A 27573-nucleotide genomic window follows, 5' to 3' on the forward strand; every position below is an offset into this window, starting at 1 on the left:
CTCGAAGCTGCTATTTTGCCGTTAATTGGTTACAGATACGAGTGCAGGTAGGTCCAATGGAAAAACTAATAATTACATCAACCAATTAATGGTTATTTTTTTACTTAATTTATACAAATACAAACCAAAACAACTGATTTATGGCCTGTAGGGCTCATTAAAGTATTGGTGTGGGGTGTGAATTTTTATGAGTAATATGTAAGCATGTATGGTGGTCAGGTCAGGAGCAAAGTGAACCCAACTAACCCAATCAAACAAAACTACACCCAGAGGCCAAAACTCCAGGGGAGTCTAAAGTAGAAATCAGCCAAAAATGTTGGGAACAGTTGTAGCGAGGTGCTGATGCCTGTCCAATCCCATTTCACTTGCCCAAAAAAATTGTATTATAAGATTTATTATTATTATTACTGTGTATGTTGTGTTTTTTCTATGTAGTTGCACTTATTTTCCTATTAGCACAAGTTCTAATATTTCAACTGTGCTAATTCATGGTTTATGGTGCTGTAATGTGCTTTTCTGTTGGCATTGCTTAGGAACTTTCTGTTCTTAGTAGGTCAGAGCTAGTGTGAGCTTCTAATCCACATTCTGATAATAAATATAGTGTTATAGATGTACTTCATTGGCACTTTTAGATTGAAATGTATTTATGTATGTATATGTGTGTATGTGTACACATATATGTTTATATATTGGAAGAACTGTAGAACTGGTGTTATGTGCTCTATCTTCCTGGTTTTAGTTAGAACGCGAACAGCAGCGTTCTGGATCAGCTGCAGCTGTTTGATTGATTTGTTGGACAGACCTGTGAAGACGCTGTTGCAATAATCAATGCAACTGAAGATAAACGCATGAATGAGTTTCTCTAGATCTGGCTGAGACATTAGTCCTTTAATCCTGGAAATGTTCTTCAGGTGATAGAAGGCCGACTTTGTAACTGTCTTTATGTGGCTCTGGATGTTCAGGTCAGAGTCCATCACTACTCCCAGGTTTCGGACTGATCACTGGTTTTTAGTTGTAATAACTGAAGCTGTGCACTGAATATAGACCGTTCCTCTTTAGGTCCAAAAATAATAACTTCAGTTTTGCTTTTGTTCAGTTGGAGGAAGTTTTGACACATCCACACATTTATCTGTTCTAAGCATCTGTTCAGTGATTGGATGGGTTCTGAGTCACCTGGTGGCTCTGCTGTGGTGAGCGTGAAAACCAGACTGGAAGGAGTCAAAGCAGTTGGTTATCATTAGGAAGCTATTTAACTGTTTAAACAGCTTTTTCAATAACTTTGCTGATGAATGGAAGGTTGGAGATCACCCTGTAATTCTGCAGTAGTGATTTGTCTAGATTGTTCTTTTTTATCAGTGGTTTGATTACTGCTGTTTTCAAAGCCCAAGTGATTGTTAAATGTTATAAAGTAATAAAGTAATAAAAGAAACCAAAGCAGTGGTAATGAATGTTGATGCTTTCTGTCACATTTAATCTACCTCTGAAAAGCTAATCCTCTTCAGTTACAGTCTTTCTGAAAACCAGGACAGGATTTAAAAGTTCTTCAACAAATCATGTAGCTTAGATGAAAATATAAAACACATATAAGAAACAAATAAACTGGGTGCAGTGAAAAACATATAAACAGAAGAAAACTTCAGGAAAATAGGATATCTGTTTTTGACATGGTTGGGGTAAAACACAAAGGTGTTGCTAGAGTTATGGATTATCCAAGAATATTATGAACTTAAGTCAACTTACATGGTGTGAAATTGTTTTAAATGTTTTTGTAAAATATCACTATTTAAAAGACAAAACAATTCCTCCGTTTTTTTTTTTTATCTTTTCAAAGTGGAAACAAAGGGTCTATTCGGAAAACAGGAATGAGAAGTGAAGAAATAATCACAGTAAACAAAAAGCAGTTAGATGATGGACTTGATCATATTTAAAATAATTTCCTATTTGTGTCATCATGTCCTCTGATTTTTGTTGGGGTTTTTTTGTGGTACAGCAGGGTATTTACTGCTAAGGCAGATTAGTTTGTATTTAGACTTCAGCTCAGATCAGCTCAGATCAGTTAATTAACTCAGGGATTACTAATAACTTGTTTACAGAAGGCTATACTGCAGATCTACTGAAGTAATGCTCAGAAGTGAAACATGTAGAGTTTACAATCCATATTTATTAGTCCAAGTTTATTGTCAGACAGTCTAATAAGGTTTCATTTTCATGAAAATATGTTGATAACTTAAGCAGCTTACTTATAGATTATTGACTTTTTCCTAGAATGACCTTTGCAGAAGCCATTTTGACTTCCTTAATGGAAAGTTTGTACAATTGTCCAGAACTTTGGTCATGTCTGCTGTTCAAAGCTCTCGACTTAATTAATGTACTGTCTATACACTTGACAGTTTGTTTTTATAAGTTCAAGGCTCTCAAACTAACTAAAGTAGAACTGAATAACAGATGAAAGAGTTACTTGACTGGTTGCTGCCAGTTTTGGTCATTTTGTACTTTTCTGAAAACAAAATACCAAGTGACAGTTTTGTACCAACAATGTGTCAGTTCATACCAAAAACATAAAACTCTCTTTACTTCTTTGGTAGATGTTTGGTACGCATATTTAATATTTCCTTTTCTAAATATGAAAAATCCAGATAGTCTTTAAATCTATCTATAATTTTGGGTTCTTTAGCTGGAACAGGCATACAAATATGCTTATAAATTAGGCATTTGTTAAACCAATATTTTTCTTCACAGCTCATTAAATTAGCCAACACAGCAAATTAAATGACTCTAAAACATGAGAACAAAATCTGGATAAAATGGCAGGCACATGAGACAAGAAATGGTTTGTTCATGGATATGAAGTAGCAGGAAGGAACAAAAAATAGCAAAGGGGCAAACCGAACTGAACTCTTTCAAAAACTGCTAAATTTACTTCAGTTTTTTATTTCCAAGGTAAAATAAATGTTGTAACTCATATCATCCAAGCATCGCCAAAGACTCATCATGGATCTCCAGTAGCGGCCAGTCTTAGAAGGATCATGTTCTGATCATTCCTTACCATCATAGTTTTGGTCATGTTGTACTCAACTTTTTGGTGGATGAAGTGGAATCGCCTGCCAAGGGATGTTTTGTACTAAGCTATTCAAGTTAGTTTTTTTTAACAATATGTTAAGGAAATGTAAATTTTGAAATCATATATCAAAAGTTCACTTGCAGGAGTTTATTCAAAACTATTAGAACATGTCATATTTTGTAAGTTTTCAGTACAAAGAGAGGTAAGAAGCAAAAAATTGGAGAGAGGTTTTCCATCCACTGTCCTACACATCTTTAGTGGGGCTGCCAGGTGTGCTGGTGCCCATCTCCAGAGAGGTGGGGTCACCCTGGACAGGTTGCCAATCCATCACAGGGAGAAAGGCTGATACAACATTTCTCAGAATTGTAAGAACATATTAAAATGTGCATGAAATCTGAGTATTTTTCAGTTTCTCTACATAATTTACGAAACTTCCTAAAATCAAATAAAGAAACACTGGTAGAAGGGATTGAATCGTTTGTGTAGGAATCCAAAATGAAAAAGAAAGGTATAAAATAATAGTAAGTGGCATCAAAATGAGTGTACAAATTTTCTCTTGGAATTTGGACTCCAGGTGACTTCTGAAGCATTTTATAAATGTGTCATTTTGGAACTTTACACAGAATAAAATAAAATTTTAATAAAACTTGAAAACAAAGCAAAACCACAAAATTCAGACTAACCTTCAGTGCCAATATGTGTATGCAGTGCTTCGTTCTCTTCCTTGTGAAACAACATAACAAATAATAAAATATTTTGCTACTTTAAAATGTCAATAAGTTGGTCTAAACTTAAGTATTTACCAAGGTAAGTCTGTGAACCTTTGATCCAAAGGATTAATCCTCAAACTGGTTCTGCCAGCACAAAAATGAACCTCAATAAGTTTCTAATACGATCTCAATATCAATTTGATTTCGATGTTTACCTTAGTTTATCTTAACGTATGTAGGCACCTCGGTATTTCTCTACAGCGTGTACAAGTCTAACAATTTAAGCTGTTTTTAGTCATTTGAGGACATCCAGCTTCAGATGGTGACGATCCAGACGCCTTAATTGTCTGTCGGAACGCGATTTATCCACGTGTTTTCAATCATTCCATCCATTTGTTTTTGAGTGAAATATATTACGTTTATTTCCAACTTAGTACAAAAAATCAGCATAGTTTTTCTATAGCTAGACATTTGTTCATTTAAAATAGTATTTTACATGATAAAAACTTGTGAAGACATGGAGGTATGGTTTGATAAACTTTAAAATTCCTAGTAGTCCTTGAATGTAGCGTGAGCGTGGCGTAAATCCTTAGCACGTGACGTGATTGCGCATTGACGTAAAAAGCCGGTGCCTTAAAGCAGTGTGACCTTCTCACGTTCGCCAGAAAGCGCTGCTCTGCTAACAGATTCGGGTCTCTTCTCTTCTGTTCCGAGAGATTTTTTTACCGGCACGTTTTAGCCGAAAGGTAATTTTTATGCCTTCTATTGAATTACTATATCCGAAATGGGTAGACGCCGATATAGTTTTCTAAGAATAAGGCTCGGAAGGGAACTGGGCGAGTTTAAGGACATGGTGTGCCGTTACCGTTAGCTTGCATGTTGGTGAATAGCTCACTTGCTCTCTTTGCGTACTATGTAACGGTTAAGTAACGCGAGGCTTTTATAAGGTGCAATGCGGGCATTTTGGCGGTTATGTTAACGTTTTATATTTACGTAGAAGCCACCCGGGCCTCATGAAAATTTCTCAAAAGAAACTGCTTTGTCGGAGTTCTGCTTGAACAGCGACATTGAAGCATCCTTGACTGCCTTTATAGGAAATGTTCACGCGCCTAACCTAGAGGCAGGCCGGTCCGGAACAGCAGCGATTAGAGTTGGTCGAATTTGCTCATTTAGTTGCTTTTAGACTTAAACACATGTGCCTTCTGTTGGAGATAAATTTATGTTACATTCTATGTTTTTAGAAAGCAACAAATTGCTGTAGTCAAGGTAACACGTTTTACTTCAGCTTGACATTATATTGTAGTTAACTAATAATTAAGTTGTGATTGTGTAAAAGAAAATGTAATCCCTTAAAGTGACTCTGACACCTAATTATCAGGCTTTAAGATGTTTTGGGGGGGAATTGAACTCTAAACCTCTTAAAGAAAGAAGAAAGTAGGGTTTAAGTTTAAATTAACCTTATTTGACCAAAGTAAAGACACAGCCATCAGGCTTATATCGTGTTAGCTAATCTGCTTTACTTACCTGACAAAACACTAGAGGCCACAGAAGCACCTATTATTAAAACACCTTTAGCTAAGTTCATTAGTGTTGGCTTCTTTCCTCATGAACCTAAACACCAAAGCTGTCCCCGTCTGACTTTATTCTATTAAGACTGACCTTAATTACCTCTCAAACCTGGCAACTGTATTTTGCTTCTTATGGAAAGAAGCGAACAGCTTTGTAGTGCCATATCCGCCTGTCGGGTTTTCTAGAATTTACATCAGCCAGATGCAGGTGTTACATTATGGAGGCCACACCTGTTAGGGATGAGGAACACGGTGTCACCTTAAGTAACCTTCTAAGTTCTAGAGAAAAAGGACAGAAGTGCCCGGCGTCTGCGCTGGTATTATTGGCGCTTATGTTTGCTTATACACATCAGTGACCCTGAAATTCACCTTTCATTTTGCTTTCCCATTTCCAGAGCTCATCATGGGTGACGTTGAGAAAGGAAAGAAGGTTTTCGTCCAGAAGTGTGCTCAGTGCCACACCGTGGAGGCGGGGGGCAAGCACAAGGTGGGCCCCAACCTGCACGGTCTTTTCGGACGCAAGACTGGACAGGCGGAGGGCTACTCCTACACAGATGCTAACAAAAGCAAAGGTCAGTGACAATTTCTGGGTCAAGATTGTAAATAGAAAGTAAGAAATTTAATTTACCTTTTCTTTTTTTCCTTTGCTTTTTTTTTTTTTTTTTTATTCTGCCAGGTATTGTCTGGGGTGAAGACACCCTCATGGAGTACCTGGAGAACCCCAAGAAGTACATCCCTGGCACCAAAATGATCTTTGCTGGCATCAAGAAGAAGGGAGAGCGCCAGGACCTCGTCGCTTACCTCAAGTCATCCACATCGTGAAAATGTTAAAGAGAGACAAAACAAAGATGAGAATATTTAACGTACTCGTTTAGGTTATTTTCAGCTCCATATGTGTTCAGTATCTGGTTTTATGTTTAGTCATTTGTACAGAAGGTGTATTTATTTCGTACATCTTGGGCGAAGAACGGTTCCAGGAGATTGTACAGGTGACCAAACGTAACACTGCAGCACTTATTATTTGTGGATCTGTCCTAATAAATGCTAATCTCATTTAAATGTTACTTGCCATGATAGGTGGCCTGACCTGTCATTCATTCTGTTCTCCATGACAACGATTCATTTTTACTATTGTAAATGATAAAAGTCAGCAAATATCGGTTAACAATAATAAATTGGAGAAATATTGGGACATCTGGTGGCAATTTGGTGTGGAGTGGAGTTTCTGAGTGAAGCTTTCACCTGATATGAGCACTCTTAAATTTCCACATGCTGAACTCAGACAATACCTTCTTTTTGTGTTTTGTTACAACTGAAGAGCCCCTCCTCTCTGAGCTCTTGTTTTAACTCCTGCCTGGCATCAGATTTGATGTACGTCAAAGAGATGAATCATGCAAAGGGTCTCACGTTTGTTATCTGCCTCTTCACAGCTAAGATTTGTGACTGTTTAATATCTTATTGCGGCCTTGTAAAAACTACCAACTATGAGTGTGAAATCAGCTGGCAAACAGTCACCATGCCTAACTTTGTTACCAGAACTTCTGTTTTCAGAAAAACTACCAAAGGCACCATCTGGATCGACGGATTTTATTCACCTGATTTCACAGACTGCAAGGGTGTCGGTTTAATTTATTTTACTGTATTTGGTGCTCTAAAGACAAGGATTTTGTAGCTGTGTTTGGTTTTGGACAGAAAGGTTGAAAGGTCAAAATAAAAAAACTTCAGAAGCAGAAAAAAGAAAAAAAAGACTTGTTTCCTGTTTTCTTTCTAACCTCACTTCACTTAGCTAAATCTTGTAGGAGTATCCATACGTCTTAAACATTTTTTCACTTTATCACTTTATGTTATAAAGGGGCACGAAGTAGCACTTTGTTTTATGGAAACATTCATTGATTCATCAATTGAAATCACTGAGCTCAGGAGAACAACACCTGCATGACTGGATTGTGTTGTCTGAATCTGGTGCACAGGGGATTAGGGAGCCAGACTGTTTTTCATGAATTGGACACAATCTCTTAGGATTGAGTTTGGTTTTGAAGAAATTGACTAACTTCGGGATCTCAGGGTTGAATCGGGAGTGTCAGGCCATTTGGTAAATAATCAGTGTCTAAAATGACAAATGTGATTCTGGAGGAATGGTACAAAACTGACACAATTACACTTCTAAACCTTTGAAGCAGATTCTGAAAAGTTCTTAAAGTCTTTGGATTGACAAGAGGATACCACTTAAGTTGACATGAGTGTAAAGGCAGAGCAAATACTTTTGACAATATAATGTTTATAAAAGAAAACTAGAAGAAGCTTAAATTATATTTGGGACATTTTATTAGATACTCATCTAGTTTTTTTTTTTTTTGTTTGTTTTTTTTTTTTTCCAAATCTCATTATTTATGGCTTCAACTGCAGAATTTCAGGCAATGCTCCAGACAGTTGTGCTGAGCAAAGAGTTGAGTCAAGAAGCAAAGCTTGTGATTTACTGGACTGTCTATGTTCTGACCCTCGGCTATGGTTTTGAGATATGGATCATAACCAAAAGAATGATATCCAAAATTCAAGCATCTGAAATGAATTTCTTCTGTAGTTTGGCTTAGATCTGCAGCCTTAAATACGGAAAGGAGTTCTGTTATCCAGTTGAAGCTCAAAGTAGAGAGCAGCGTTCTTCTCTGCATCAAATGAGGTTGGTCGAGGTGGTTCAAGCATCTCTTCCCTTGGAGGTTTTCTTGGTATGTCGCACTAGGTGAGACCCTGGGGAAGACTGGAGGGATTACATGTCCCATCTGATAATTAATCAGATGGGACATATCAGGTGGAAAACACAGTGGACGTTGGAGGATGTCACTACAGGAGGAATGTCTGGGCTTCTCTCATTGACCTATTGCCCTGTGGACCCAAAGTCTGGATATGAGAGGGATGATGGAGGAATTGACTGACAGTCTAATTGAGAATGTGTGGCAATACTTGAAAATTGGTGTTTGTAAATCCTCTTTGTCTGCTCTAACTGAGCTTAAACTATGTTGCAAAGAAGAATGGGGGACATTGAAAATGTGAGTCTCTAGAACGATGTCGTCAGAGTCGTACCCTGAAGGACTTGCAGTTGTAACTTCAGCAATGTGGCTCCTCATGATTCAGGTGACACAAAACACCACAGAATGTTTGAGAACCTTGTATCATTTTACTTCCACTTCACAATTCTGTGCTCATCATGGATGGATTCAGCAAAATTTTGGAAATGTTCTTGATGCAGTGCCTAAAATCTAGTAACGCATACTGAAGTTTGTGGTGGCAACATGGCAATGTGCTAAGATGCAAGCAACCATCTGCAGGGCAATGGAGCTGCCCTCACATTCGTTTGTATTTGTAGGTAAAAACTGTAATGGTTACGGTGACCCTCAATGTTGAAAGAAGTTAGTAAAATTACATTTTTATTTATGGACTTGGAGCTAGGTGGATTCATTGTTATATCCATCCTAATTAACCAGCTTTTCTAACTAAACTAGATTCTAGTTCATCTCAGATTCTTTTCTTCCATAGAACTATCTTCTTTTTTGATCAATCCAGGGCACTTAAACCGTCCTGATTTCTTAGGAATATTTTTCTTCAGACAGAATCTCATCAGCGTAATCTTTGGATTTGGACACACGCTACCTATTCTAAGGTGTTGTAATCACTACTTATGGATCTGGACAATCTGAGTGCCACACCTGCTTAGTTACTGTCTGTGTTACTTGATCCTTCACTGCTCTTCTTGGATGTGTGGGAAATGAGCCAGCTGTAAGCAGCTCTGGCTGGGATCAGTGTCACCTCTCTTCCACCAAACCTCAGCTAATAGCAGCAGCGTGACAAGAATGTCTTTAAAGAAAAGCCATGATCAGCAGCAAAGGAGCATTCAAAGGCTGCTGCTGTTAGGCTGTAAACTCTGAACTTTATATGTAAAAAAGATCAATAAAGCCTGATAATGATTTGAATCCAGCGTTATGTGTTCAGGTGGGAATCTATGTGTTTAGTGAATATAATTAATTAACCTGATGTCTGTAACCTGATGATGAAATAAACAGGGAAATTGTGGAGGTATTTATTGTTTCTAGTGACATCTAAAGGCAACTATAGGTACTGCACAACAAAAGGCCTTTTGCAACACTGACTGTTGTGTAAAGAAAACAGAAACTAGAGAAGCAGGGTGTTTTTTTTTTTTTTACATGAGGCCACTTCCCCTCAGCTGTTACGAGACAAAAAGTCTTTGAAGGTGAAAGATTGCATGAAAATGTTGTAACGTGTCATGCATGGGTTTTGTTTTCCAAGATTAAAAATGGGGTTACTATTCTTAGACAACAATTTTTTTTGTCAGATTCAGAATCAGAAGCAAATGATCCTGCATCAACAAGACTCTTAGGTTTTATTTTTGTTTTAAGATATATATTTTTTTTCCAAACATAAACCTAAATGTGTTAGTGATGTATTTTTATTTTATAGACCAAAACAATGGAATATATTACTCATTACAACAAGAAGTCTGAGAGGTGGGTACTCTCCCTCCCACTCTGGACTCAATAATGTTCCAGCCTTTCTCACCTAGAGATGGAAATTTGGCCTGTGTTCTTTTCAAGATGGCTTAAACTCTGTCAGATTGTATAGAGAGCATCTATCAGCATTAGTATTCAGGTTTTGCCACAGATTCTCATTTGGATCCATGTCTGGACTTTGACTAGACCATTCGAGTCATAAAAATGTTTTTAAGTGAACTTCTCCTTTGTAGCTCTGGCATGAGGGTGTTGTTCTGCTGGAAGGTGAACCTCCATCTCAGTCTCAAGTCTTTTACAGCTTGAGACTTAGCTAACTTCACATTAACCTTGACCATCTTTTTTGCTCCTGCTTTATCAACAGGAATAAGCTAAATAGAAAATCCTGCTAAACTTTTCAGTTTTATTTAAAATACATTTGGAAAAAAACTGTATCATTTTCCTTTCACTTCAAAGTTTTGCACTGCTTTGGGTTGGTCAATCACATAATTAAATAATAAAATACTTAATTTTACTTAATTAAATACTTCAATATTTTTGGTCATAATGACACAAAATGGAGTTCAAGGGTTATGAATTCTTTTGTAAGGCATTTTACGTGTTTGTTTAAGACCCTAACCTTAATTCTGCTCCAATAACAGAAAGCTGCTCAACTTTAGGTCTAATCCTCAGAACTAGACCATGAAATCTCTTTCTTTAGGTTTTGATAATTCTTATAGAACTAATAAAATGTTGTTACATTTAAAAAAAAGAAATTAATTTTTGACACAATAAATACAATGTTTGATTTTAGAATCAGTCTGGATAAGAATTATTTCAATATTCATTTACAAGTTTAAATTTCCAAATTATTTGGTAGTTGAAGGTGTGATTGTTGAATGTGTTTCTTTTGTTAAACGTGATTAGTCTGTAGACAAATGATAAATGTAAAGTGCAATGTTAATAAACATGCAGAAACCTGGTTAATAAATGAGTAAAAAAATTATGACGTATCTGATATTTTTTTGTTTCGACAATATCTTATTTGTTTGTGAAATTCTTGACTGAAAAGATTAAAAACAGTGTCCATCTGTCAGATTCTGAAATTGCAGTCAGAAGAGGCAGAGGTTCCTGAATGGTGCCAGGAAGCACCTGCTGCTTTTGAGATTTGACTCAACTGGCTTTTCCTTCCACCAGCTCTGAATAATCTTTAACCGTATGAAGCTCATTAAGGTCTGACACCTTGGTAAAGTCAGCTGAGAACCTGCTAATCTCTTAAGATGGCCTAACTTAGTTATGGTACCTTTACACATCAGTGTACAGTCGGCCAAACTGTTGTTGAAACTGTAATTAAATAAAATTAGTTCAGATTCAGATTCTGCTTGTGTTATGCAATGAGTTCAGTAGTATTTTATTCAGTTCCTCTTATTTTCAAAAGAGGGAGAAAGAGCAGGGAAAGGTTATAAAATTCCATGCTGACGGTACCTAAAAGTGTCTGTTAAAGATTGAAAAAACTATGTCACCAGTCAGATTAACCAGAACAGGTTAACTCAGCCCACACAACAGCAAATTACTCACGGTAAACAGCAGCTAAATTTATTACCTGGCTTTTAAAAGAGTCTGGATTAAACAGTTTAGATAATTGCTTTGACTATCTTGCATCAACCCAAACTGTCTGACTTGGAAACCCGTTCACAGAGAAGGATCAGCTGTGTCACAGCAATGCTGGGAATTTCTGATCCCCACTGGATCAAGTTTCAAAATAAAAGCTTTGTCACAACACACATTTTGTGCTGAAGGACAAAAGTGCAAATCACTTGCTTTGAGGCGCAATAACAGACGTTTATAGGCTCAACGTCATTTTAACACATATGACAATAGAAAACGTGAGTCTGTAGTTACGTTTCATGTGAGCCCCGACTGGAAACTCAAACTTAGATGTACAGATCCTAAGAGTTTCCTTTAATAAATTATCTCATTTGTGTGTAACTGTAGTGACTTAACCGGGGAACATGGAGGCAGCAGTAAACAAGGTATGTTTAGGATATAAATATAGATGACACATGAGCTGCAACATGCTGTGAGAATATGGATGTCAAACAGGTGAGAGTGTAAACATGGGAAAGAGAGAAGAAAAACATGGCTGAAAAAGACGACACCAACACAGTAAGTGTTTTCTCAAGTGTCAAAGTGATTTTTCATCTATACTGAAATGAAAAAAAAAGTTTACATATGAATACTGGTTATCAATTTTGGTAATGCTGTGAAACTAAAATATGAAGGAACAATAGAAACAGAAGAGAATACCTTTTTATTACTGTAAAAAATATATATATATATATAAGATATTACAACTTGAAAAATAACTAGGACAACTCATCACTTACTCCCACCAAAAACTGATTAAATCAAACAAAGGTGTAGAACTTAAAAGCTACAAAATTTTAACATAAGACCGCTTTTTACTTTGACTTTATCTGAAACAATCAAGATCAATACCACTGCTCTATTCAGCTTCACCATATTCTGCTAATGCAAAACAACAACAACAACAACAACAACAAAAAAACAATTTCTCAATTGTCATAGTACTAATATCAATCATCATAGGAGACTTTGACAGTTTATTCAGGTGTGAGGCTGTCAAGCTCCTTATAGTTGGGAGTGATTATGTATGCAGCATTTTGAGAAAATTGTAGTTGTAGATTTTAGAGAAGAGCCATGGATTCAACACTTTACAATGACACAACTTTTGTTGAGCCCACAAATAAGCACATTGCTGCTGTATGCAAACTGGAGAGATAAAAAAAAAAAGTTATGTGAAAAATACCAATTTTGATATGGCTTAAAAACCACCTCATCTTTGAGAATAAACATCTTATCTTATCTTTTTCTTTTTCTTCTTTTTGATTGACATGTTTTGGTTAAGCAAATTTATTTTCATAATTCTAATTTACTCAATGTTATGCTTAATGGAACACAGCTAATAGAACCGCAGCTACTGCTGAAGTGAGACTAAATCCCATGTTGAGATCAAAAGAGCTTTCTGAGGCCTTCAAAAGAAGATTGTTGCAGTTCATGAGTCTAGTGAGGGATTTTAAGAGAATAATCTCAAATCAACCAGCCAACTGAACAGGGAATAGTTTAAAAATGGAGGACATTCCAAACAACATGCCCAAGTTTGGTTGTCCAAGCAAGCTTTCAGGGTTACACATAACCTGCTCCAACTCGTCCCACTGCAGCAGGCTGGTTTTATTGAAGTTGGGGAGGGGGCCAGTCATAAAACAGAAACTTAAAAATAAGGAGTAGAGGGGTTTCTCTGAACTGGATGAAACTGGTTTCTCCAAGAACAGGATGGTCCACCTCACCCTGCTTCCTGAGACAAACTTATTCATGAAATAACTATTTGCAAAACTCTGACATTGTTCATATTAAATCAGATGTTAGGATCAGTTTCTCAGTAGCTAAGTACCCATTTTTACCAAATACCTTTTTAAATGTTACTCAAATAATTTTTTTGGATGTTTTTGTTTTTTTTTTTCGTTTACTTTAATAATAAAAAAAAAAATTAGTTAGAGCTACTCTTACTAAAGTAAAATGTTTGGCTACTTCACCCATCTTTGTTATAAGAAAATCAAGTATTTGGGAGGGTGGGGGGAATACTCTGGTCTGATTTATTAACATTAAAGCCACCAGAGGGCGGTGTTGGCCAAAGAATTACTGCTCTTAAAACTTGTTGATTTTTATTTTACATTTACATCAATCAGCTGCACAGTGGCGCAGTTGGTAGCACTGTTGCCTTGCAGCAAGACGGTCTTGGATTTGTATGTTCTCCCTGTGCATGGTGGGTTCTCTCCGGGTTCTCCGGCTTCCTTCCACAGTCCAAAAACATGACTGTCAGGTTAATTGGTCTCTCAATTCTCCCTAGGTGTGTGTGTGTGTGTGTGTGTGTGTGTGTGTGTGTGAATGGTTGTTTGTCCTGTCTGTCTCTGTGTTGCCCTGCAACAGACTGGCAACCTGTTTATCCCACTTCTCACCTGGAACGTTAGCTGGAGAGAGACACCCCCCTCCATACCCCACTGGAGTGTAAGAAAATGGATGGATGGATGGATTTACATCAATCAGCCAAACCTTACATTTAGTAGCTTTGTCAATTTTCTACCAATACAATTCTGCAACCAATTGCCTTCAGAAGTCACCTATTGCTAGTGAATAAGTAGTTATATTGAATTTAAGCTCAGAATAAATTCAAGTGTTCTGTCTGAGAGGTTTGCTTGGGAACAAACGGCATCATAAAGAGGATAAGTTTAGTCTGTGAAACACTATCCCAAGCTTTGAACATCTCAGAGTTCAGCTCAAGTGGGAAAATCTGTCAACAGAATTATTAGCAGTGCACTGTACAAACCTTTACCATTAAGGAAGAGCAGCAAAAAAGAAGCCAATTGTTGATAGAAATACACTGTTCAGTCCATGATCTAAAAAGAAAGATTATTGGAAATTAAATACAAATAAATACAAATAAACTGAACTCACCGTCCGTCCTGTAAAACAACATTATTTAGGTTTAATAGGTTTATTAACAACCTATTCCTTAATAGGAATAAAAGGAGCTAGAGCAGTGATTCAGGAACTGGTGGAATGTGATCAGTTTTGCTGGTGTTGGTCAGGACTCTGGCAGCAGTATTGTGGATAAGCTGCAGCTGCCTTATTGATCTGTAAAGATCTACTGTAACCCACTAAACATAAAATGGTCCCAGTTTTTCTGGGACCATTTTTGATTGAATAGCTTTTGGAAATGTCTTTATAATAATTTTGCAACTGATTTCACTGGGTTGTTAAAATGTAGAACCAAGACTAATTCTGCTCCCAGGTTCTGATTAGCCTCATTCTATTCATTTGATTTTTCTTGATGAATGATAGTTGAATTCTCATTTGTACATTCTGTTATTAAACACTTGATAATTATAAGTGTTCATTGTGGGTTATCCCTGAACTCATTCAGTCATTGTAAAAAACGCCACTTGAGAGTGCTGTTAAAAAAGTTGAATAAAGCAGTTTTTATTTATTACCAAGAGCTACAGCATTAGGAAGACCAAATCAACTGAAATGTAATCAATTGAATCTGGCAATGAAACTCAACTTCAATGTTGATTTCATAATTTTCTTTCTTTGGATATAAAGCCAAACATTTAAAAAAGTATTTCTAATTTAATTCCTCTACAGATATTTTTATTATTTTATCCAATCTTGAATTGTTTCCCTGCAAAGGATTGGGGAAAAGGGGCCTTTGTCTATTGTGGTCCAACAACGCGGAACATGTTGCAAAAAGACTCAAAATTTCATCAAAAACTTTTAAGTCCAGACTGAGAGCACCAGGGATGACTTCCTTAAAATGTGACTCTTTATTTGTATTAATTTGTGTAATTACTTGTAATGGTTGTATAACCCTTGCTGCCTCTCGGCCAGGACTTTCTTGAAAAATGTTTTTTTTATTTTTTTATCTCAATTGGACTTGGCTGGTTAAATAAAGGTAAAATACATTCTAAAAGTGATTTATTGTTGTTTTTAGATGAAATACACAGAAAATTATTTTCATCCATAACAGTAAAAACACTCAAACAGAAAGAAAAAGAGAACCAATATTTTCATCGTTCCCAAACCTTTGCTAAATTAAGACGAGCTTAATGGAATTTCTCCCATCAGCCACATTCCCGTTCTGGACACTGGTCATGGGAACCAGCTTGGGAAGATTTGTTTTTAACCCCAGAGTACACTTCTTCAAATTTCATTCTCACAGTTTACTGTCTGGTTGTCTGTCTGATACTCATGTTCTTTTTTCTTCTGCGATCAGTAAAGTTCCATTCATTTTTGTCTCATCATTCCACATAAATACGTAAAAGTAAAGATGCTGCAAAAGGACTGATATCAGATAAACAGCGTGAGAGTATATTTTTATTTGAGAATATTTCCAATAAGGATGTTAAATAAAAACATTTGACAGAAGAGACTCTGACAGATGGTTTAAAATTTATAGAAGATATATAAAAGCTGCTAACTGATGTGCCGAAAATAAGAAAACAATAGTGCAAACATCTTTGATTCTGTGACATACATTGACACCATATCATCATAAATACAGCATACAGTGGTCACCCAGTATTCGTGGATGTTAGAGACTACAACCACCCATGAATTACTCAAATCCTTGAACATTTCAGAAACCCCATAAATACAGTTAGAACTGCCTATTTTAATATTTTAAATGCCAAATATATCTTAATACTCACAATGGAAACCAATTTAGCGTTACGGCAGAAGCTAATATCTGCCTTCATCCACAGGACCAAGGAAAATAAATGGCTCTCCTGGACTCTATATACATTTTTAGGTCTTTACATTGTCACAAAACCAACTGGCTCAGGTACAGTCTATAATAGTTAAACAGTTATTTTCAGCAATATTCCCATATGGTCAAAAGATGTTACAACACAGTGAGCATGTTGGAAATAACTAAATGCTCTGAGTGGTGGAAGCTAACTGCTAATTGAACAAACACTGCCTGTTTTTAGATAACTTTTACATTTAAACTTAAATGGAGTCAAACTGAAAGTGTTCACAGCATGATGCAACAATATACTAGCAACTTCTCAACAGACCATTGTTAAGTTTGGTTCTGTTTTGTCCAGCTGAATAGTGTATACACCAGCTGACCTTGTATCTAATTGAACAAAGTCATTAACTTTGTGTGGGGAATGTTTTCAAGTATTATGTAATTAAAGTTTTAACAAATTGACAATGTAAGATTTTTTATTGCTAGCAAAGATTCAGCTTGGCACTTCTCTCTTTGCAGAGAGGGACGGTTGTTTACATCACACCCAATTCCTGGTGAGCAATTTTGAATTGGTGCATTACATACGTCACGGCCAAGCGATAGTGATGGGGTAAAATCAGATACAGTTATTTAACATTTCCACACCTCCAACAAGCAATCACTTCTCAACAGCTGAGGGTCCAAACCCTCTGTATGAAGTGAAGCATAGAGCAAAGACTGTTTTTAGTTTTTGTTTGTTTTTAATACCAAACTATGTTGTAGTACAACTGATACAAAATCTAATGATTGACTCCGTTCTCGACATATCTAGAACAGACTTATAATTTCCAAGTGATCTGTAGTAACAAATAACAATACTATTATTACTATTTCAAAATATAAAAAGAAAACAGAACCAAGTGTAACAGATGGTACATGTGTGGCTAGCTGTTAGCTTCTCCCACACTATTAATGTGTTTATGTGACCAACAATCTAATGCTTATATTACATTTTGTGCAACAGGTAAGGGACCTACTAATAACTTCACAGCACCTCATCTAAAAAGAACTACAGAAATGGTTTGAGAGGCTAACAACAGGTGTGTTTCCTTTAACCATAGAAAAGTGCAACTTGAAAAATACAAAAAAATACATTGGAGGAAATGCACTTATTTCTCAAAATCTGCTGTTTCTTGATAAAAGGTTTTGCGCTAGAATGAGGGGTTTATTTTGGCTCTCATGAAATAGAGGTACTTTGTGAAACTGCAATTAAAAAACACTTTTTTTATATCACATGACTTGTGTGATCAACAGCTGGATGTTATTACTGGCTAAAATGACGAAGAAGATGACAGGAAGTGGTAGGAGAATGATGGCTTGTCTTTTATTTTACATACAATGAGCAGCTGGCTCCACCAGAGCTCTCACAGCATTGCAAAATCGTGTCATTCCAAAGTGTTGAATCCATAGCTCTTCTGTAAAATCGCCGACTACACTTTCCTCAAAATGCCGCATACCTAGTTGGCGCATACCATCCATCCATCCATTTTCTTACACCCTTCTTCCCTAAATGGGGTCGGTTGCTGGTGCCTATCTCCAGCTGCGTTCCGGGCGAGAGGCGGGGTACACCCTGGACAGGTCGCCAGTCCGTCGCAGCAAACATGGATATATCTCATGTAATTGTTTCCATCCATTGCTGCTATGATTTTTAATGACTTATCATGTGAACAGGCTTAATGTGATTTTTATTTCATTTCTAATTTTTTCTTTTTTCTTTTTTCTTTTGTGGGGTCTAGTGTCCCTTATATGACAGTAGGCTGACAGGAAAGGGGGCAGTAGACACGCGGCAAATGTCAGTCGGGTCCAGGAATCGAACCCGCGACGGCTGCGTTGAGGACTGAAGGCCTCCAAATGTGGGTTGTGCTATCCCCTTCGCCACCACAGCACACCCCTTCATTTCTAATTTAATAAAAACCCTGAAATTGTATTTTTTTTACATTAGCAAATAGACAAAGCTTTGGACCCATTTATTATGGAAAAGTAGCTACTGTCTGAAGACAAAGTTATTTCAGTGAATCAGTGACCAGGACAGTTTTCAAAGATTCTCATCGAATCCAGCAGCTCTGTTGATGTGTCACATTCACATAAATGTGAATGTGACACATCAACACATCATCACTGTAGTTAACTGTAGCAGTGGCATTTCTCAATTGTGTTTTAGTTAAATAGGAAATGCAACATGTGAATAAGTTTGTTCACGCGATAAGTCATTAAAAAAACAACCATCCTCCTACCACTTCCGGTCGTCATAGTCTTTGTCTTTTCTGACAGTAGTAACATCCGGTTGTTGATCACGCAACTTATATGATGCAAAGATAGAATTATCATTATAGTTTAGCGAAAGAGATACATTTTGATACAACTGAAAAACCATGTCATCCTAGCACAGAGACGTTTCATGAAAAAGCTAAAGTTTTTTGAAATTGCTGCGTTTCCACTAAGCATTTATTTTCCTAATCCAACATCCCCAATTGTAAAGTCAATGGAATCACAAGAGGGTGAGAAAAAAGTCAAGAGTTATGAATCCTGTTGAAAGGATACTGTAGCTGGAGTCTATCTCTGCTTTGATTTCTAAACTGAGAGATCGCCCGCTCTTGTTCGGCTGCTTGTTCCACTGGTTTTGCTGAATCTTCGCTTGTCCTTCAGCAGCAGCCCATCTGTTCCATTGCTCTGGATCTGGAGGCACATCATGTCTTTGCTCTCAGGACTGTAGCTGTTACTGTCAGTACTCAGGTACACTCCGTCTTGAATCTGGCCGTCTCCACAGTTCTCCCATTTGGTTGAATAGTAATTCATGTGGAGAAAGTTTGCCTCCTCGACCGCAGCGGCCCTCTTGTTCTTCTCCGTCACCATGTTCTCAGAGTTTTGCTGAGAGGCCAGTCCGTTGTTAGGGAAGGGGAGCGGGAGGAAGTGCGAGGAGCCAGTCACACACTGACTGAAATCAGGAGGTGGGGTTGACGGTCGAGGTGGAGACATGGAGATCTGTCGGACCATGGAGGTGTTTGCAGACTTGACACTCTTTGAGGAGAAGAACTTCCTGCAGTAGAAATTTTAAAGGAGTTAGTTTCAAATGAAAACTCCTTCCTGCTTTGATTTCCTGTTGACAATAAACACAAACCAATAAAGTATAAGACTATGATTTAACCCAAACTATCTTGGGGTGCAACATGGCCTTGAATAGTCTTCAAAGCAGCTGTCCTGAGTTAAAAGTAGAAATGTTATTTTGATACTGTAACATTATGAACTGAAACTATGTTTTTACAGTCAGAAGCTGTCTGTATACTCAATGCCAGGCTTTATCCGATGTGGATGTGCCAAAACTTCTCCAGATGAACAGAAACAAAACTGAAGTTATTATATTTGGACCTACAGAGGAACCAATTGTCAATGCACAGTTTCACCTGTTACAGCTAAAACCACCAATCAGCCCCAAAATCTGGATGTAGTGGTTGACTCAGACCTGAACATTCAGAGCCACACAAAGACAGTTACAAAGCCGGCCTTCTATCATCTGAAGAACATCTTCAGGATTAGAGGACTAATGTCTCAGTCAGATCTAGAAAAACACATCCATGAGTTTTTCTTTAGTCACATTGATTACTGCAACAGCGTCTTAAAAGGTCTGCCTAAAATAATCACTCAAACAGCAGGAGCTGATCCAGAATGCTGCTGCTGGAGTTCTCACAAAAACCAGGAAGATAGAGCACATCAACCCAGTTCTACAGTCCTGTTGAGAATAAATAATTCTGTGTTTTCCTCCGTAGCTATTTCCATCCTCGTGTACACACACACGCACACACATAGAGCACATGTGCGCAAAGCTAAGATTAAAGGAAATGTCATGCTAGGGAATGTCCTTTTTAGAGCGTTGCTTAGAGATGCAGACCAACAAAAGGACTGTTTGCCTCAGATATCCACTACACTACCTGCAGCAGTGTCTCCATGCCAGGTGATGCAGCTCCACCACGCTGAGCACCAGGGAGACGACCGAAACGGCCAACATGAACACAATGAAGACATTTTTCTCAGTGGGTCTGGAGACATAACAGTTGACTGGATGTGGACACGGCAACGCCTCGGGGAAAAGAAAATAACCTCAAGTCAGGATTTGAGGATATGACTTCATGAGATGATTTTGGTTATTTCTGTTTTTACCTTGCAAACATACAGAGGATGGAGGAAGATGCCATAGAGAAAGTACTGTAGACACAAAAACACTACCTAGACAGAAAAAAACACACTCAAGCTTTGTTTCCAATGAAGTAAAACATTTTCGAAACTTTGATTCCAGCTTGAACTTTCTTTAAACATTGGCTGCTTTTGAAATAATAATAATAAAAAAAACACTTTTTGACAGTTTAACCCAGGGGTGGGCAATCCTGGTCCTGTAGGGCCGGTGTCCTGCAACTCTTAGAGTCTCCCTGGTCCAATACACCTGAATCCAACAGCTGAATCTCCTCCCAAGTGCAGTCAGGTTCTCCAGAGTTCTGCTAATGACCTCATTATTTGACTCAGGTGTGTTGACGTAGAGATAGATCTAAAAGTTGCAGGACACCGGCCCTCCAGGACCAGGATTGCCCACCCCTGGTTTAACCTCTAGAACCCGACGGACCCACCGTCAGTGTGCCCTTGTTATCCATCAGTGCAGAAAGGGTTAAAAAATATTGTCTAAAATCTAAATCGCAATATTTCTTGCCAGTCCTTTCAGAAAGTGAAATGATCAACATAGAGTAGTGTCAAGAGGAAAATGAGAGACATTACACCCACCAATGCAGATGACCTGAAGGCAGTTCAGGTCATGTGAAGCACTATCCAGAGCCACAGTCCTTCACAAGAGAATTCTTTTGTTCTAGAGAACTCTGTCCCTGAGCTGCTGCCTCTTTTAGATGTTTTTGGAGTCAGGCATGAGAAGAGTGGGTCCTGAAGCTTAGTCAATGGGCGTTGATTTTCTAGTGCTTATCAAACATGTTTTTTTTTGCTCAAGATTTTTAACATGCAGTCATGATCAAGTAGCATAGAGAATTGGTGCATATTTTAAAAAGCAGCCAAAGTCTAAAGAAAAGCTTTCAGAAATCAAAGATGCATTAAAAAGGTAATGAGGACGTATAAAGTTGTGTGGAGTGATTTCGGATGTCTACCAGACTAAAAGTATAATCAGTAAATCTTACCTCCAGGATGGTACGGATCAGAATACTCAGTATGTATGTCTTCAGCAGTGCCCCCCTCAGCCGAACTCGACCTGTAGATGAACCTTCATATTTTTCCTTTCTTTCATTCTTCTCAGCACTCCTTCCCTGCTTGTTTCTTCCACCTCCTCCTCCTTCACCTCCTCCTTTGTCTTCCTCTTTCCCTCCTCCACCCGCATCCTCTTCCTCCTCCGTGCTCCTTCTCTTCTCCTCCCTGCGAACCGTGTGCATGGCGTGGCCCATGTAGATTAGACTCGGTGTTGAAACAAACACAATTTGCAGCACCTGACAAGACAACAGCCATGAGTCCCAAAGCACAGCGGGAGTATTTCTGCATAGTTTTGCATTTGTCGTGCACACATACACATATTTGTACTTGTAATGTCACAAATGTGAAAACATCTTTAAAGTTCAAGCTTTTTAACACACCGTGAATTTATGGCGTCAAACTAGCCTGGCCATTACCTTCTTATGCAGTCCAGCATGATTCAAATCTGACTTTTAGCACAGTCTGGGATTTCTCACATTCTCAAATTCTGTAAGAATTTTAACTGGGCCAATCAGCCAACAGAAAGAGTTGTGAATGTTGATGTCTGCCTTTAGTTTTAGCAATGACAGGTGAGGAAGTGAACATGTTGGCCACTTTCCAAATATTGAATTAATATAAAAAGCTTCTTCGTTCGACTTGGCTCTTCTCTCTTTGCAGTGGAGGATGGTTGTTTATGGCACAGGCAATTTCCTGTAAGCTTCATACAGTCAAACTGGCGCATTACACGTCACAGGCAAACTTCATCGACTGGGTAAAATCGATAGCCAAAACTTCAGAGGCAACACCATTTCTCAATAGTCGAGGGTCCAGACCCTTTGAACGGATAATTATAGATAATTTGTCTTAGATTTCAAATCAGCTTCTGAACGTGGGTTAGGATGTGTGAGAGTTCTAATATTAATTGGTGTAAAAGCAAATTTTGATTCAGTGTGTTCAGGTTATTACCCAGTATCGTATGTGTGCTATAGGAAATGCTCGGTCATAACAGACGTTCTCGCAGCCCGGCTGCACCGAGTCACAGTTGAAGTCTTCCTGCTCATCGCCCCATGATGACTCGGCTGCCGTCCCGAGCACCAGGATACGGAAGATAAACAGGATGGTCAGCCACACCTGAGGAGCGAGAATCAACAAGCAGAATCCATATGAAAATGCATGGAAGCCAAAACAACATGGCAAATACAACAGGTAGAAATGTTAATTGCTATCTTTGTCTGCAGTATGTGAAGTGTTGTAGCTGAAGGGTGTGGCACAGTAACTCATTAACAGTAATTTTAGCCAAGTTGCAACAATTTATTTTATTAGCACACACATGCTAGCAAGAATGTTGTTAGATGTGAGAATAGAAATTCAAGTAGCATCATCTTCCTTTTCACAGATGAACTAGTGTTAATATTGTAGAGGTTTAAAACTTCTATCAGCCGCAAAGTACTGAAACAATCTAACATTTATCTACTGATTTATGCTATTGATGTGGTAGTCAAATTCTTGACTTATGAGTTTTCTAATTTTCTCAAGAAAATCACAGCTGCAAGTTTTGCTTCCTCTTCAGTTTAGAATAAAACTCCTGGTCGTATTCAAGTGCAACCAATAAAGTCATTTTACTTTGAAGAGTTTAATGCTGCCACTTGTGCCCCGGAAAACAAATATTTCAGTGCATATGGTTGCTTTTCTGTTTATACAACAGCATGTTTCCACAGAAAGAACTGTCATTCTAGAACAGGTTCAGTGCCTGTGCTTTGTTGAGAGCCGACGCCTGCTTTAATCCGAATTATGCCGAACCCCTAGGGGGCAGTGTAGCACAAAGTTAAAACCTATGCCAGTGAAACAAAGCCCTGTAAAACAACCTGAACTTCCTGTTAGGAATTAAACTTGGCGCCTGGAGGTTTCAGTTGTGTGGGAATTGCATCAAGGCAAATATGTGCATATATTAGCGCTTTATTTGTCACAGACTAGAATGTGCTGAACCCTAAAATTCTGTTTTTTCTGTACAGTGTTCATGTGGACGAAAGACCAGAACACATAAAATGTAATTGTTTTCCAGACTGGGCCTCAAAGTCTTTGTATTGTCTTGCTGTTGGTTTTGTCTGATCTCAGCTTGTTTTCAAATTAGTTGGTCTGGACTACAATACTAATATTTGCCCCATGACACCTATTTAAGCAAATGTTCTCATTTTGTTTTCTACTTAAAAAAAACTAAGCGTAACTCGATGAAAACACAATCTTGTGCATCACTATCATATTCTACAACACAGATGTTGGGTAATACAAGCTCATGTGTTTCCCTTCAAGAATGAATGATTTCCATATTTTTGCACAGTAAAACAAACTAAACAGTATTAACATTATCTCATCTGCCCAGACATAAACTTCAGATCAGGACATAAACAGGACAATCCAGAGAAACGTGTTCTATTCTGAGGGTATAAATGTTTATCAGTAGTCGGTGTTGTCCTGCTCCATGTGGATGGACACAGCGTGTCTTTTTGGGCTTGGACGTGTCATACCTTGCCAACAGAGGTGGAGTGCTCCTGTACGTCCTCCAGGAAGTTTCCCAAAAGGCTCCAGTCTGCCATGACTGACTCAAGCTGGGCTTGGAGCTTTTAATTCACCCTTCTGATGACCGCTGAGCTGCTGACCTGCAGATGCAAGATGATCGATAGTAAGAGAGAACAAACAGCAGTTTTAAAATGTTCAGGTGGGTTACATGGGGAGTCAAGGTACCCCAAACTATTGTCTCAGCTTTCATTCCTTCAGACAAGGCTGTGATTTTAGTTATGTTGCAGATTTTCCTTTTTAGTCAAACATAATAATGTATACAGAGAGCAACAAACGTGATGCATTAAAGGTCATATAGAAGATCTTACTGTCTCCTGCAACCTTCATACATAATTCTAAAATTAAACAGTGGCACTGAAAAAGTATAGATTGCACTCATGTTGTGTTGTGTGTGAGTGTGTATATGTGTGTGTTCTTCTATTATCTTAACCCTATTGACTCCATCGCCCTGACCCCATTTATAAAAATGTCTGTGCCCAGTCTTAGTTTAGACTCATTCCAGTTCCCACACTCCCTCTCTGTCTGCCTCTGGGGAAGGAAAATTGGACACACACACACCCACACACACGCACACACGCACACCCACACACACACACACGCACACACACATACACACACTTCACTGTATCACTGCCCTCTTGTGTTCTGTTCTTTAAATTAAAAGGATCTGCATGTATTTCTTCTCTTTATTAAGCAAACTTTGCAGTTTACAACTTAGATCCTGCATAAACGATTGTAAAACCCATTAAGTTGTACTGGAAGAAACAAATGAATACAAGTTGCTTAAATATACAAGCTATTTATATATAAATATATGAACTATTTATATGTTTAAGCGTCATACAAACGTATTTTTAACATATTCTTTATGTATTGGAATGACTTTCAGCAAGAGCCTAAATTGGCAGAAAGTGACTGTGAGACACTGTTAAAAAACTGAGACTTTTAACTGCCATCACTTTTGGTAGTTATGTTGTTTTATTATTTTATGACCTAAAGCTGATTGCATCTATTTCTCTGGTTGAATGTAAATGTTGATGCTTGTTCCTCTTGAAAAAGATTTTAGATCTTAAAGAAATCTCAGGTAGCTGTTTAGGTGAATTCTTGGTCATAAAAATGTCAATTATTTTTATGACTTGCATTATTTTTATTTTTATCATCTTGGAAAAGAAGGTCATACAGTGAAAATAACATTTTTGCCCACCTTATGTCTAATTTTCCATTTGCTTTTATATATTTATTTATTTAACTAGTTAGCTGACTATATGTATCTGTAAAGCATTGTATTAATCTCTTTACAAATTTAATGAAATTGGCCATAGAAAAGTAGTTTATTTGGAGAAACAGAAATGAAGACACAAAACTAGAAAACTTCACAAACCCTGTTTTCTCAGGTTTTAAGGAACCAGTTGCAGACACAGTTGAGTAAAGAATCTTTTCATCTCCTCTGGCTGGATTTAATTCCATAAAAGAAACAACATCTTAAAATTTCTCAGCAGACATGCCGATTTGTTTCAAATGTAATTATAATTTTATGAAGCGCCACAGATGACCTCAGTGACATGATCTGACTGTGCTTTCTGTATCTCTCTCTGAATGGACTCTTTTCATCGATTACTTTTATTAGCGCTTTTTATTACAATTTACAATTTAGTTGCTGTGATTTCATTGGAAAAACGGTTCTAACTCCTGAAGGGAAAAAGAACATTTAACTTGGAATTTACTGAAGAATGTATGTTTAAATGATTCCTGGAAGAAACCAAAGATGAATCAGAACTTCACATTTTTACCCACTTTAATGCTCTTCCTTTCCTGTTTTTCTGAACCCATAAGAGCTTTAAACAGTTGGCATGTTGGCGTGTGTGTGTGTGTGTGTGTGTGTGTGTGTGTGTGTGCGTGTGTGGGTGTTCATGTCTTTCACAAGTGCTCCCAGCATCATTAATAACAATATTGCTTCCTGGTATAGACTTTTGCTTGACCTTTGTGTGTCAGTATATGTGTGCGTTCATTACCAGCCCTTGGTATTGTCCTGCATCCTGTAGCACGCACACACACACACGCACACGCACACGCACACCCACATACACACACACATCCATACCTATGACTTTTCTGTCTGCTAATATGCAATAAAATGTGATTAAGACTTGAAATCACTTCAAACTGACAAATAATTGAATTATTTGAACATATATAATAAATCACTTACCAGTATTCAATAAGTTAAAATATGTGCTCCAATGAGGCATGTTTCTCTAATTAAAGACACTTTTTGAGTTAAAATAAGTTAAAATTTCCAAGAAGGTTTTTTAACTTACGTTTCATTAACCACACAAATATTAATCCTTTTTATTGGTCTAAGATAATATTCTACTCTTAATGTCACATTTTTATTTAGACTGAAAAACATCATAATTAATTGAGAAAGGCTTGAAAACTTCAGTAAATAAACTACATAGTGTGTTTTCCTTTGAGAATTGCATTGCTGAAATAAATGAGCTTTTTAACATAACTACTTTCTTTTTTTTAATAAAAAAAAAAAGCTCAATTTCAAGGCGTTAAATATTGAATCAATTTTTTTAAAAACATATTTCATACGACATTTTTACAACAACTGAAGTTAACATAGTCACCTGATTGCAACATTATCACTTGATTGTGACTATGTTAACAATCAAAGTGCCTGGAAAATTCAGAATTGTCTGTATTCCACCCTCAACAAGAGGGTTGAGGACGTTTTGGTTTTCAAATTCAGAAAGTTCTGGACTACTGGGTGCTTAAGAGCGGTGAAGACATTTTACCTGATTTTAAATGTAGATGTTGGTAGTTTGACGCAAACTCACAAAAGGTTTAATGACGGTAAAGCGACGGACGCCTCTTTCCTCTGCGGTAGGTGTTGCTGAAGTGCCCTTGAACAAGGCACTTGATGCCCTACTTCACAGGTGATCCGAAGGGATTTGCTGAACACAGTTTGTATCTGACACAAGCCACAGTGCCTTTCTGTTGTCTGTAGTTTGCCTCAGCCCAGGCCGATAACTTCAATCTCAGAAAAAAAACTAACGGAGATCGACTCAAAGATGGATGAACTAGGAGAGTTGAGGAAACGGAGATCAACCAGCTGCTGTTTGGATCCAGAGATCTGGAGTGAAGCTAAATGTGAGGGAGGCTGTGATTTATGCACGCCTCTCCCCCCCTCCTCCTTCCCTCTCTGCTTCTCTTTCTTATCCACATCTCCAGAGGAAGTGGGCCTGGTGCCTCGCTGCCTGCTATTCAAAATTAATGTATGTTTGTTTGTGGCTTCTGGCATCTGAAGGAAGTCGCGTATTGTACGAGGACACAATAGCTGAAGGTCTCCGTCCTGCATTCCTTCATGTGTTCTTCTCTATATGTCTCCGGTTGCCCTTTACTGCCTTAAATAACAGCTACTGACAGATTTCTCATTAACCACCCAAGTTCAGCACTAAATTTGACATTGCTGAATTTAAGGAGCAACTCTTTTAGTTGCTTACAATCTATACGATCCAGATCAGAAGGATTCCTTCCTTCTATGGGTCATGGTGGTTACAGTGTTAGGGGT

General features: G+C 37.7%; 2 protein-coding genes across 2 annotated transcripts; one reads left to right on the forward strand and one right to left on the reverse strand.

Moving 5' to 3' along the window:
- The first annotated feature begins 4370 nt into the window (after window positions 1–4370).
- LOC122842717 (cytochrome c) lies at window positions 4371–6531 on the forward strand. Its single transcript, XM_044136844.1, has 3 exons — window positions 4371–4517; window positions 5735–5911; window positions 6016–6531. The coding sequence occupies exons 2-3, from the start codon at window positions 5743–5745 to the stop codon at window positions 6159–6161; spliced, it is 315 nt and encodes a 104-aa protein (XP_043992779.1). The 5' UTR covers window positions 4371–4517; window positions 5735–5742; the 3' UTR covers window positions 6162–6531.
- Window positions 6532–15767: 9236 nt separating this feature from the next.
- LOC122842718 (gap junction alpha-5 protein-like) lies at window positions 15768–27150 on the reverse strand. Its single transcript, XM_044136845.1, is given in 9 exon segments — window positions 15768–19242; window positions 20132–20280; window positions 20361–20426; window positions 21374–21442; window positions 21445–21585; window positions 21587–21676; window positions 22386–22550; window positions 23945–24076; window positions 26798–27150. Coding segments are annotated over 8 exon segments (1215 nt in total). The 5' UTR covers window positions 24014–24076; window positions 26798–27150; the 3' UTR covers window positions 15768–18776.
- Between the last annotated feature and the right edge of the window lie 423 nt (window positions 27151–27573).

This window comes from Gambusia affinis, linkage group LG13 (assembly GCF_019740435.1).
Source record: "Gambusia affinis linkage group LG13, SWU_Gaff_1.0, whole genome shotgun sequence".
NCBI lineage: Eukaryota > Metazoa > Chordata > Actinopteri > Cyprinodontiformes > Poeciliidae > Gambusia > Gambusia affinis.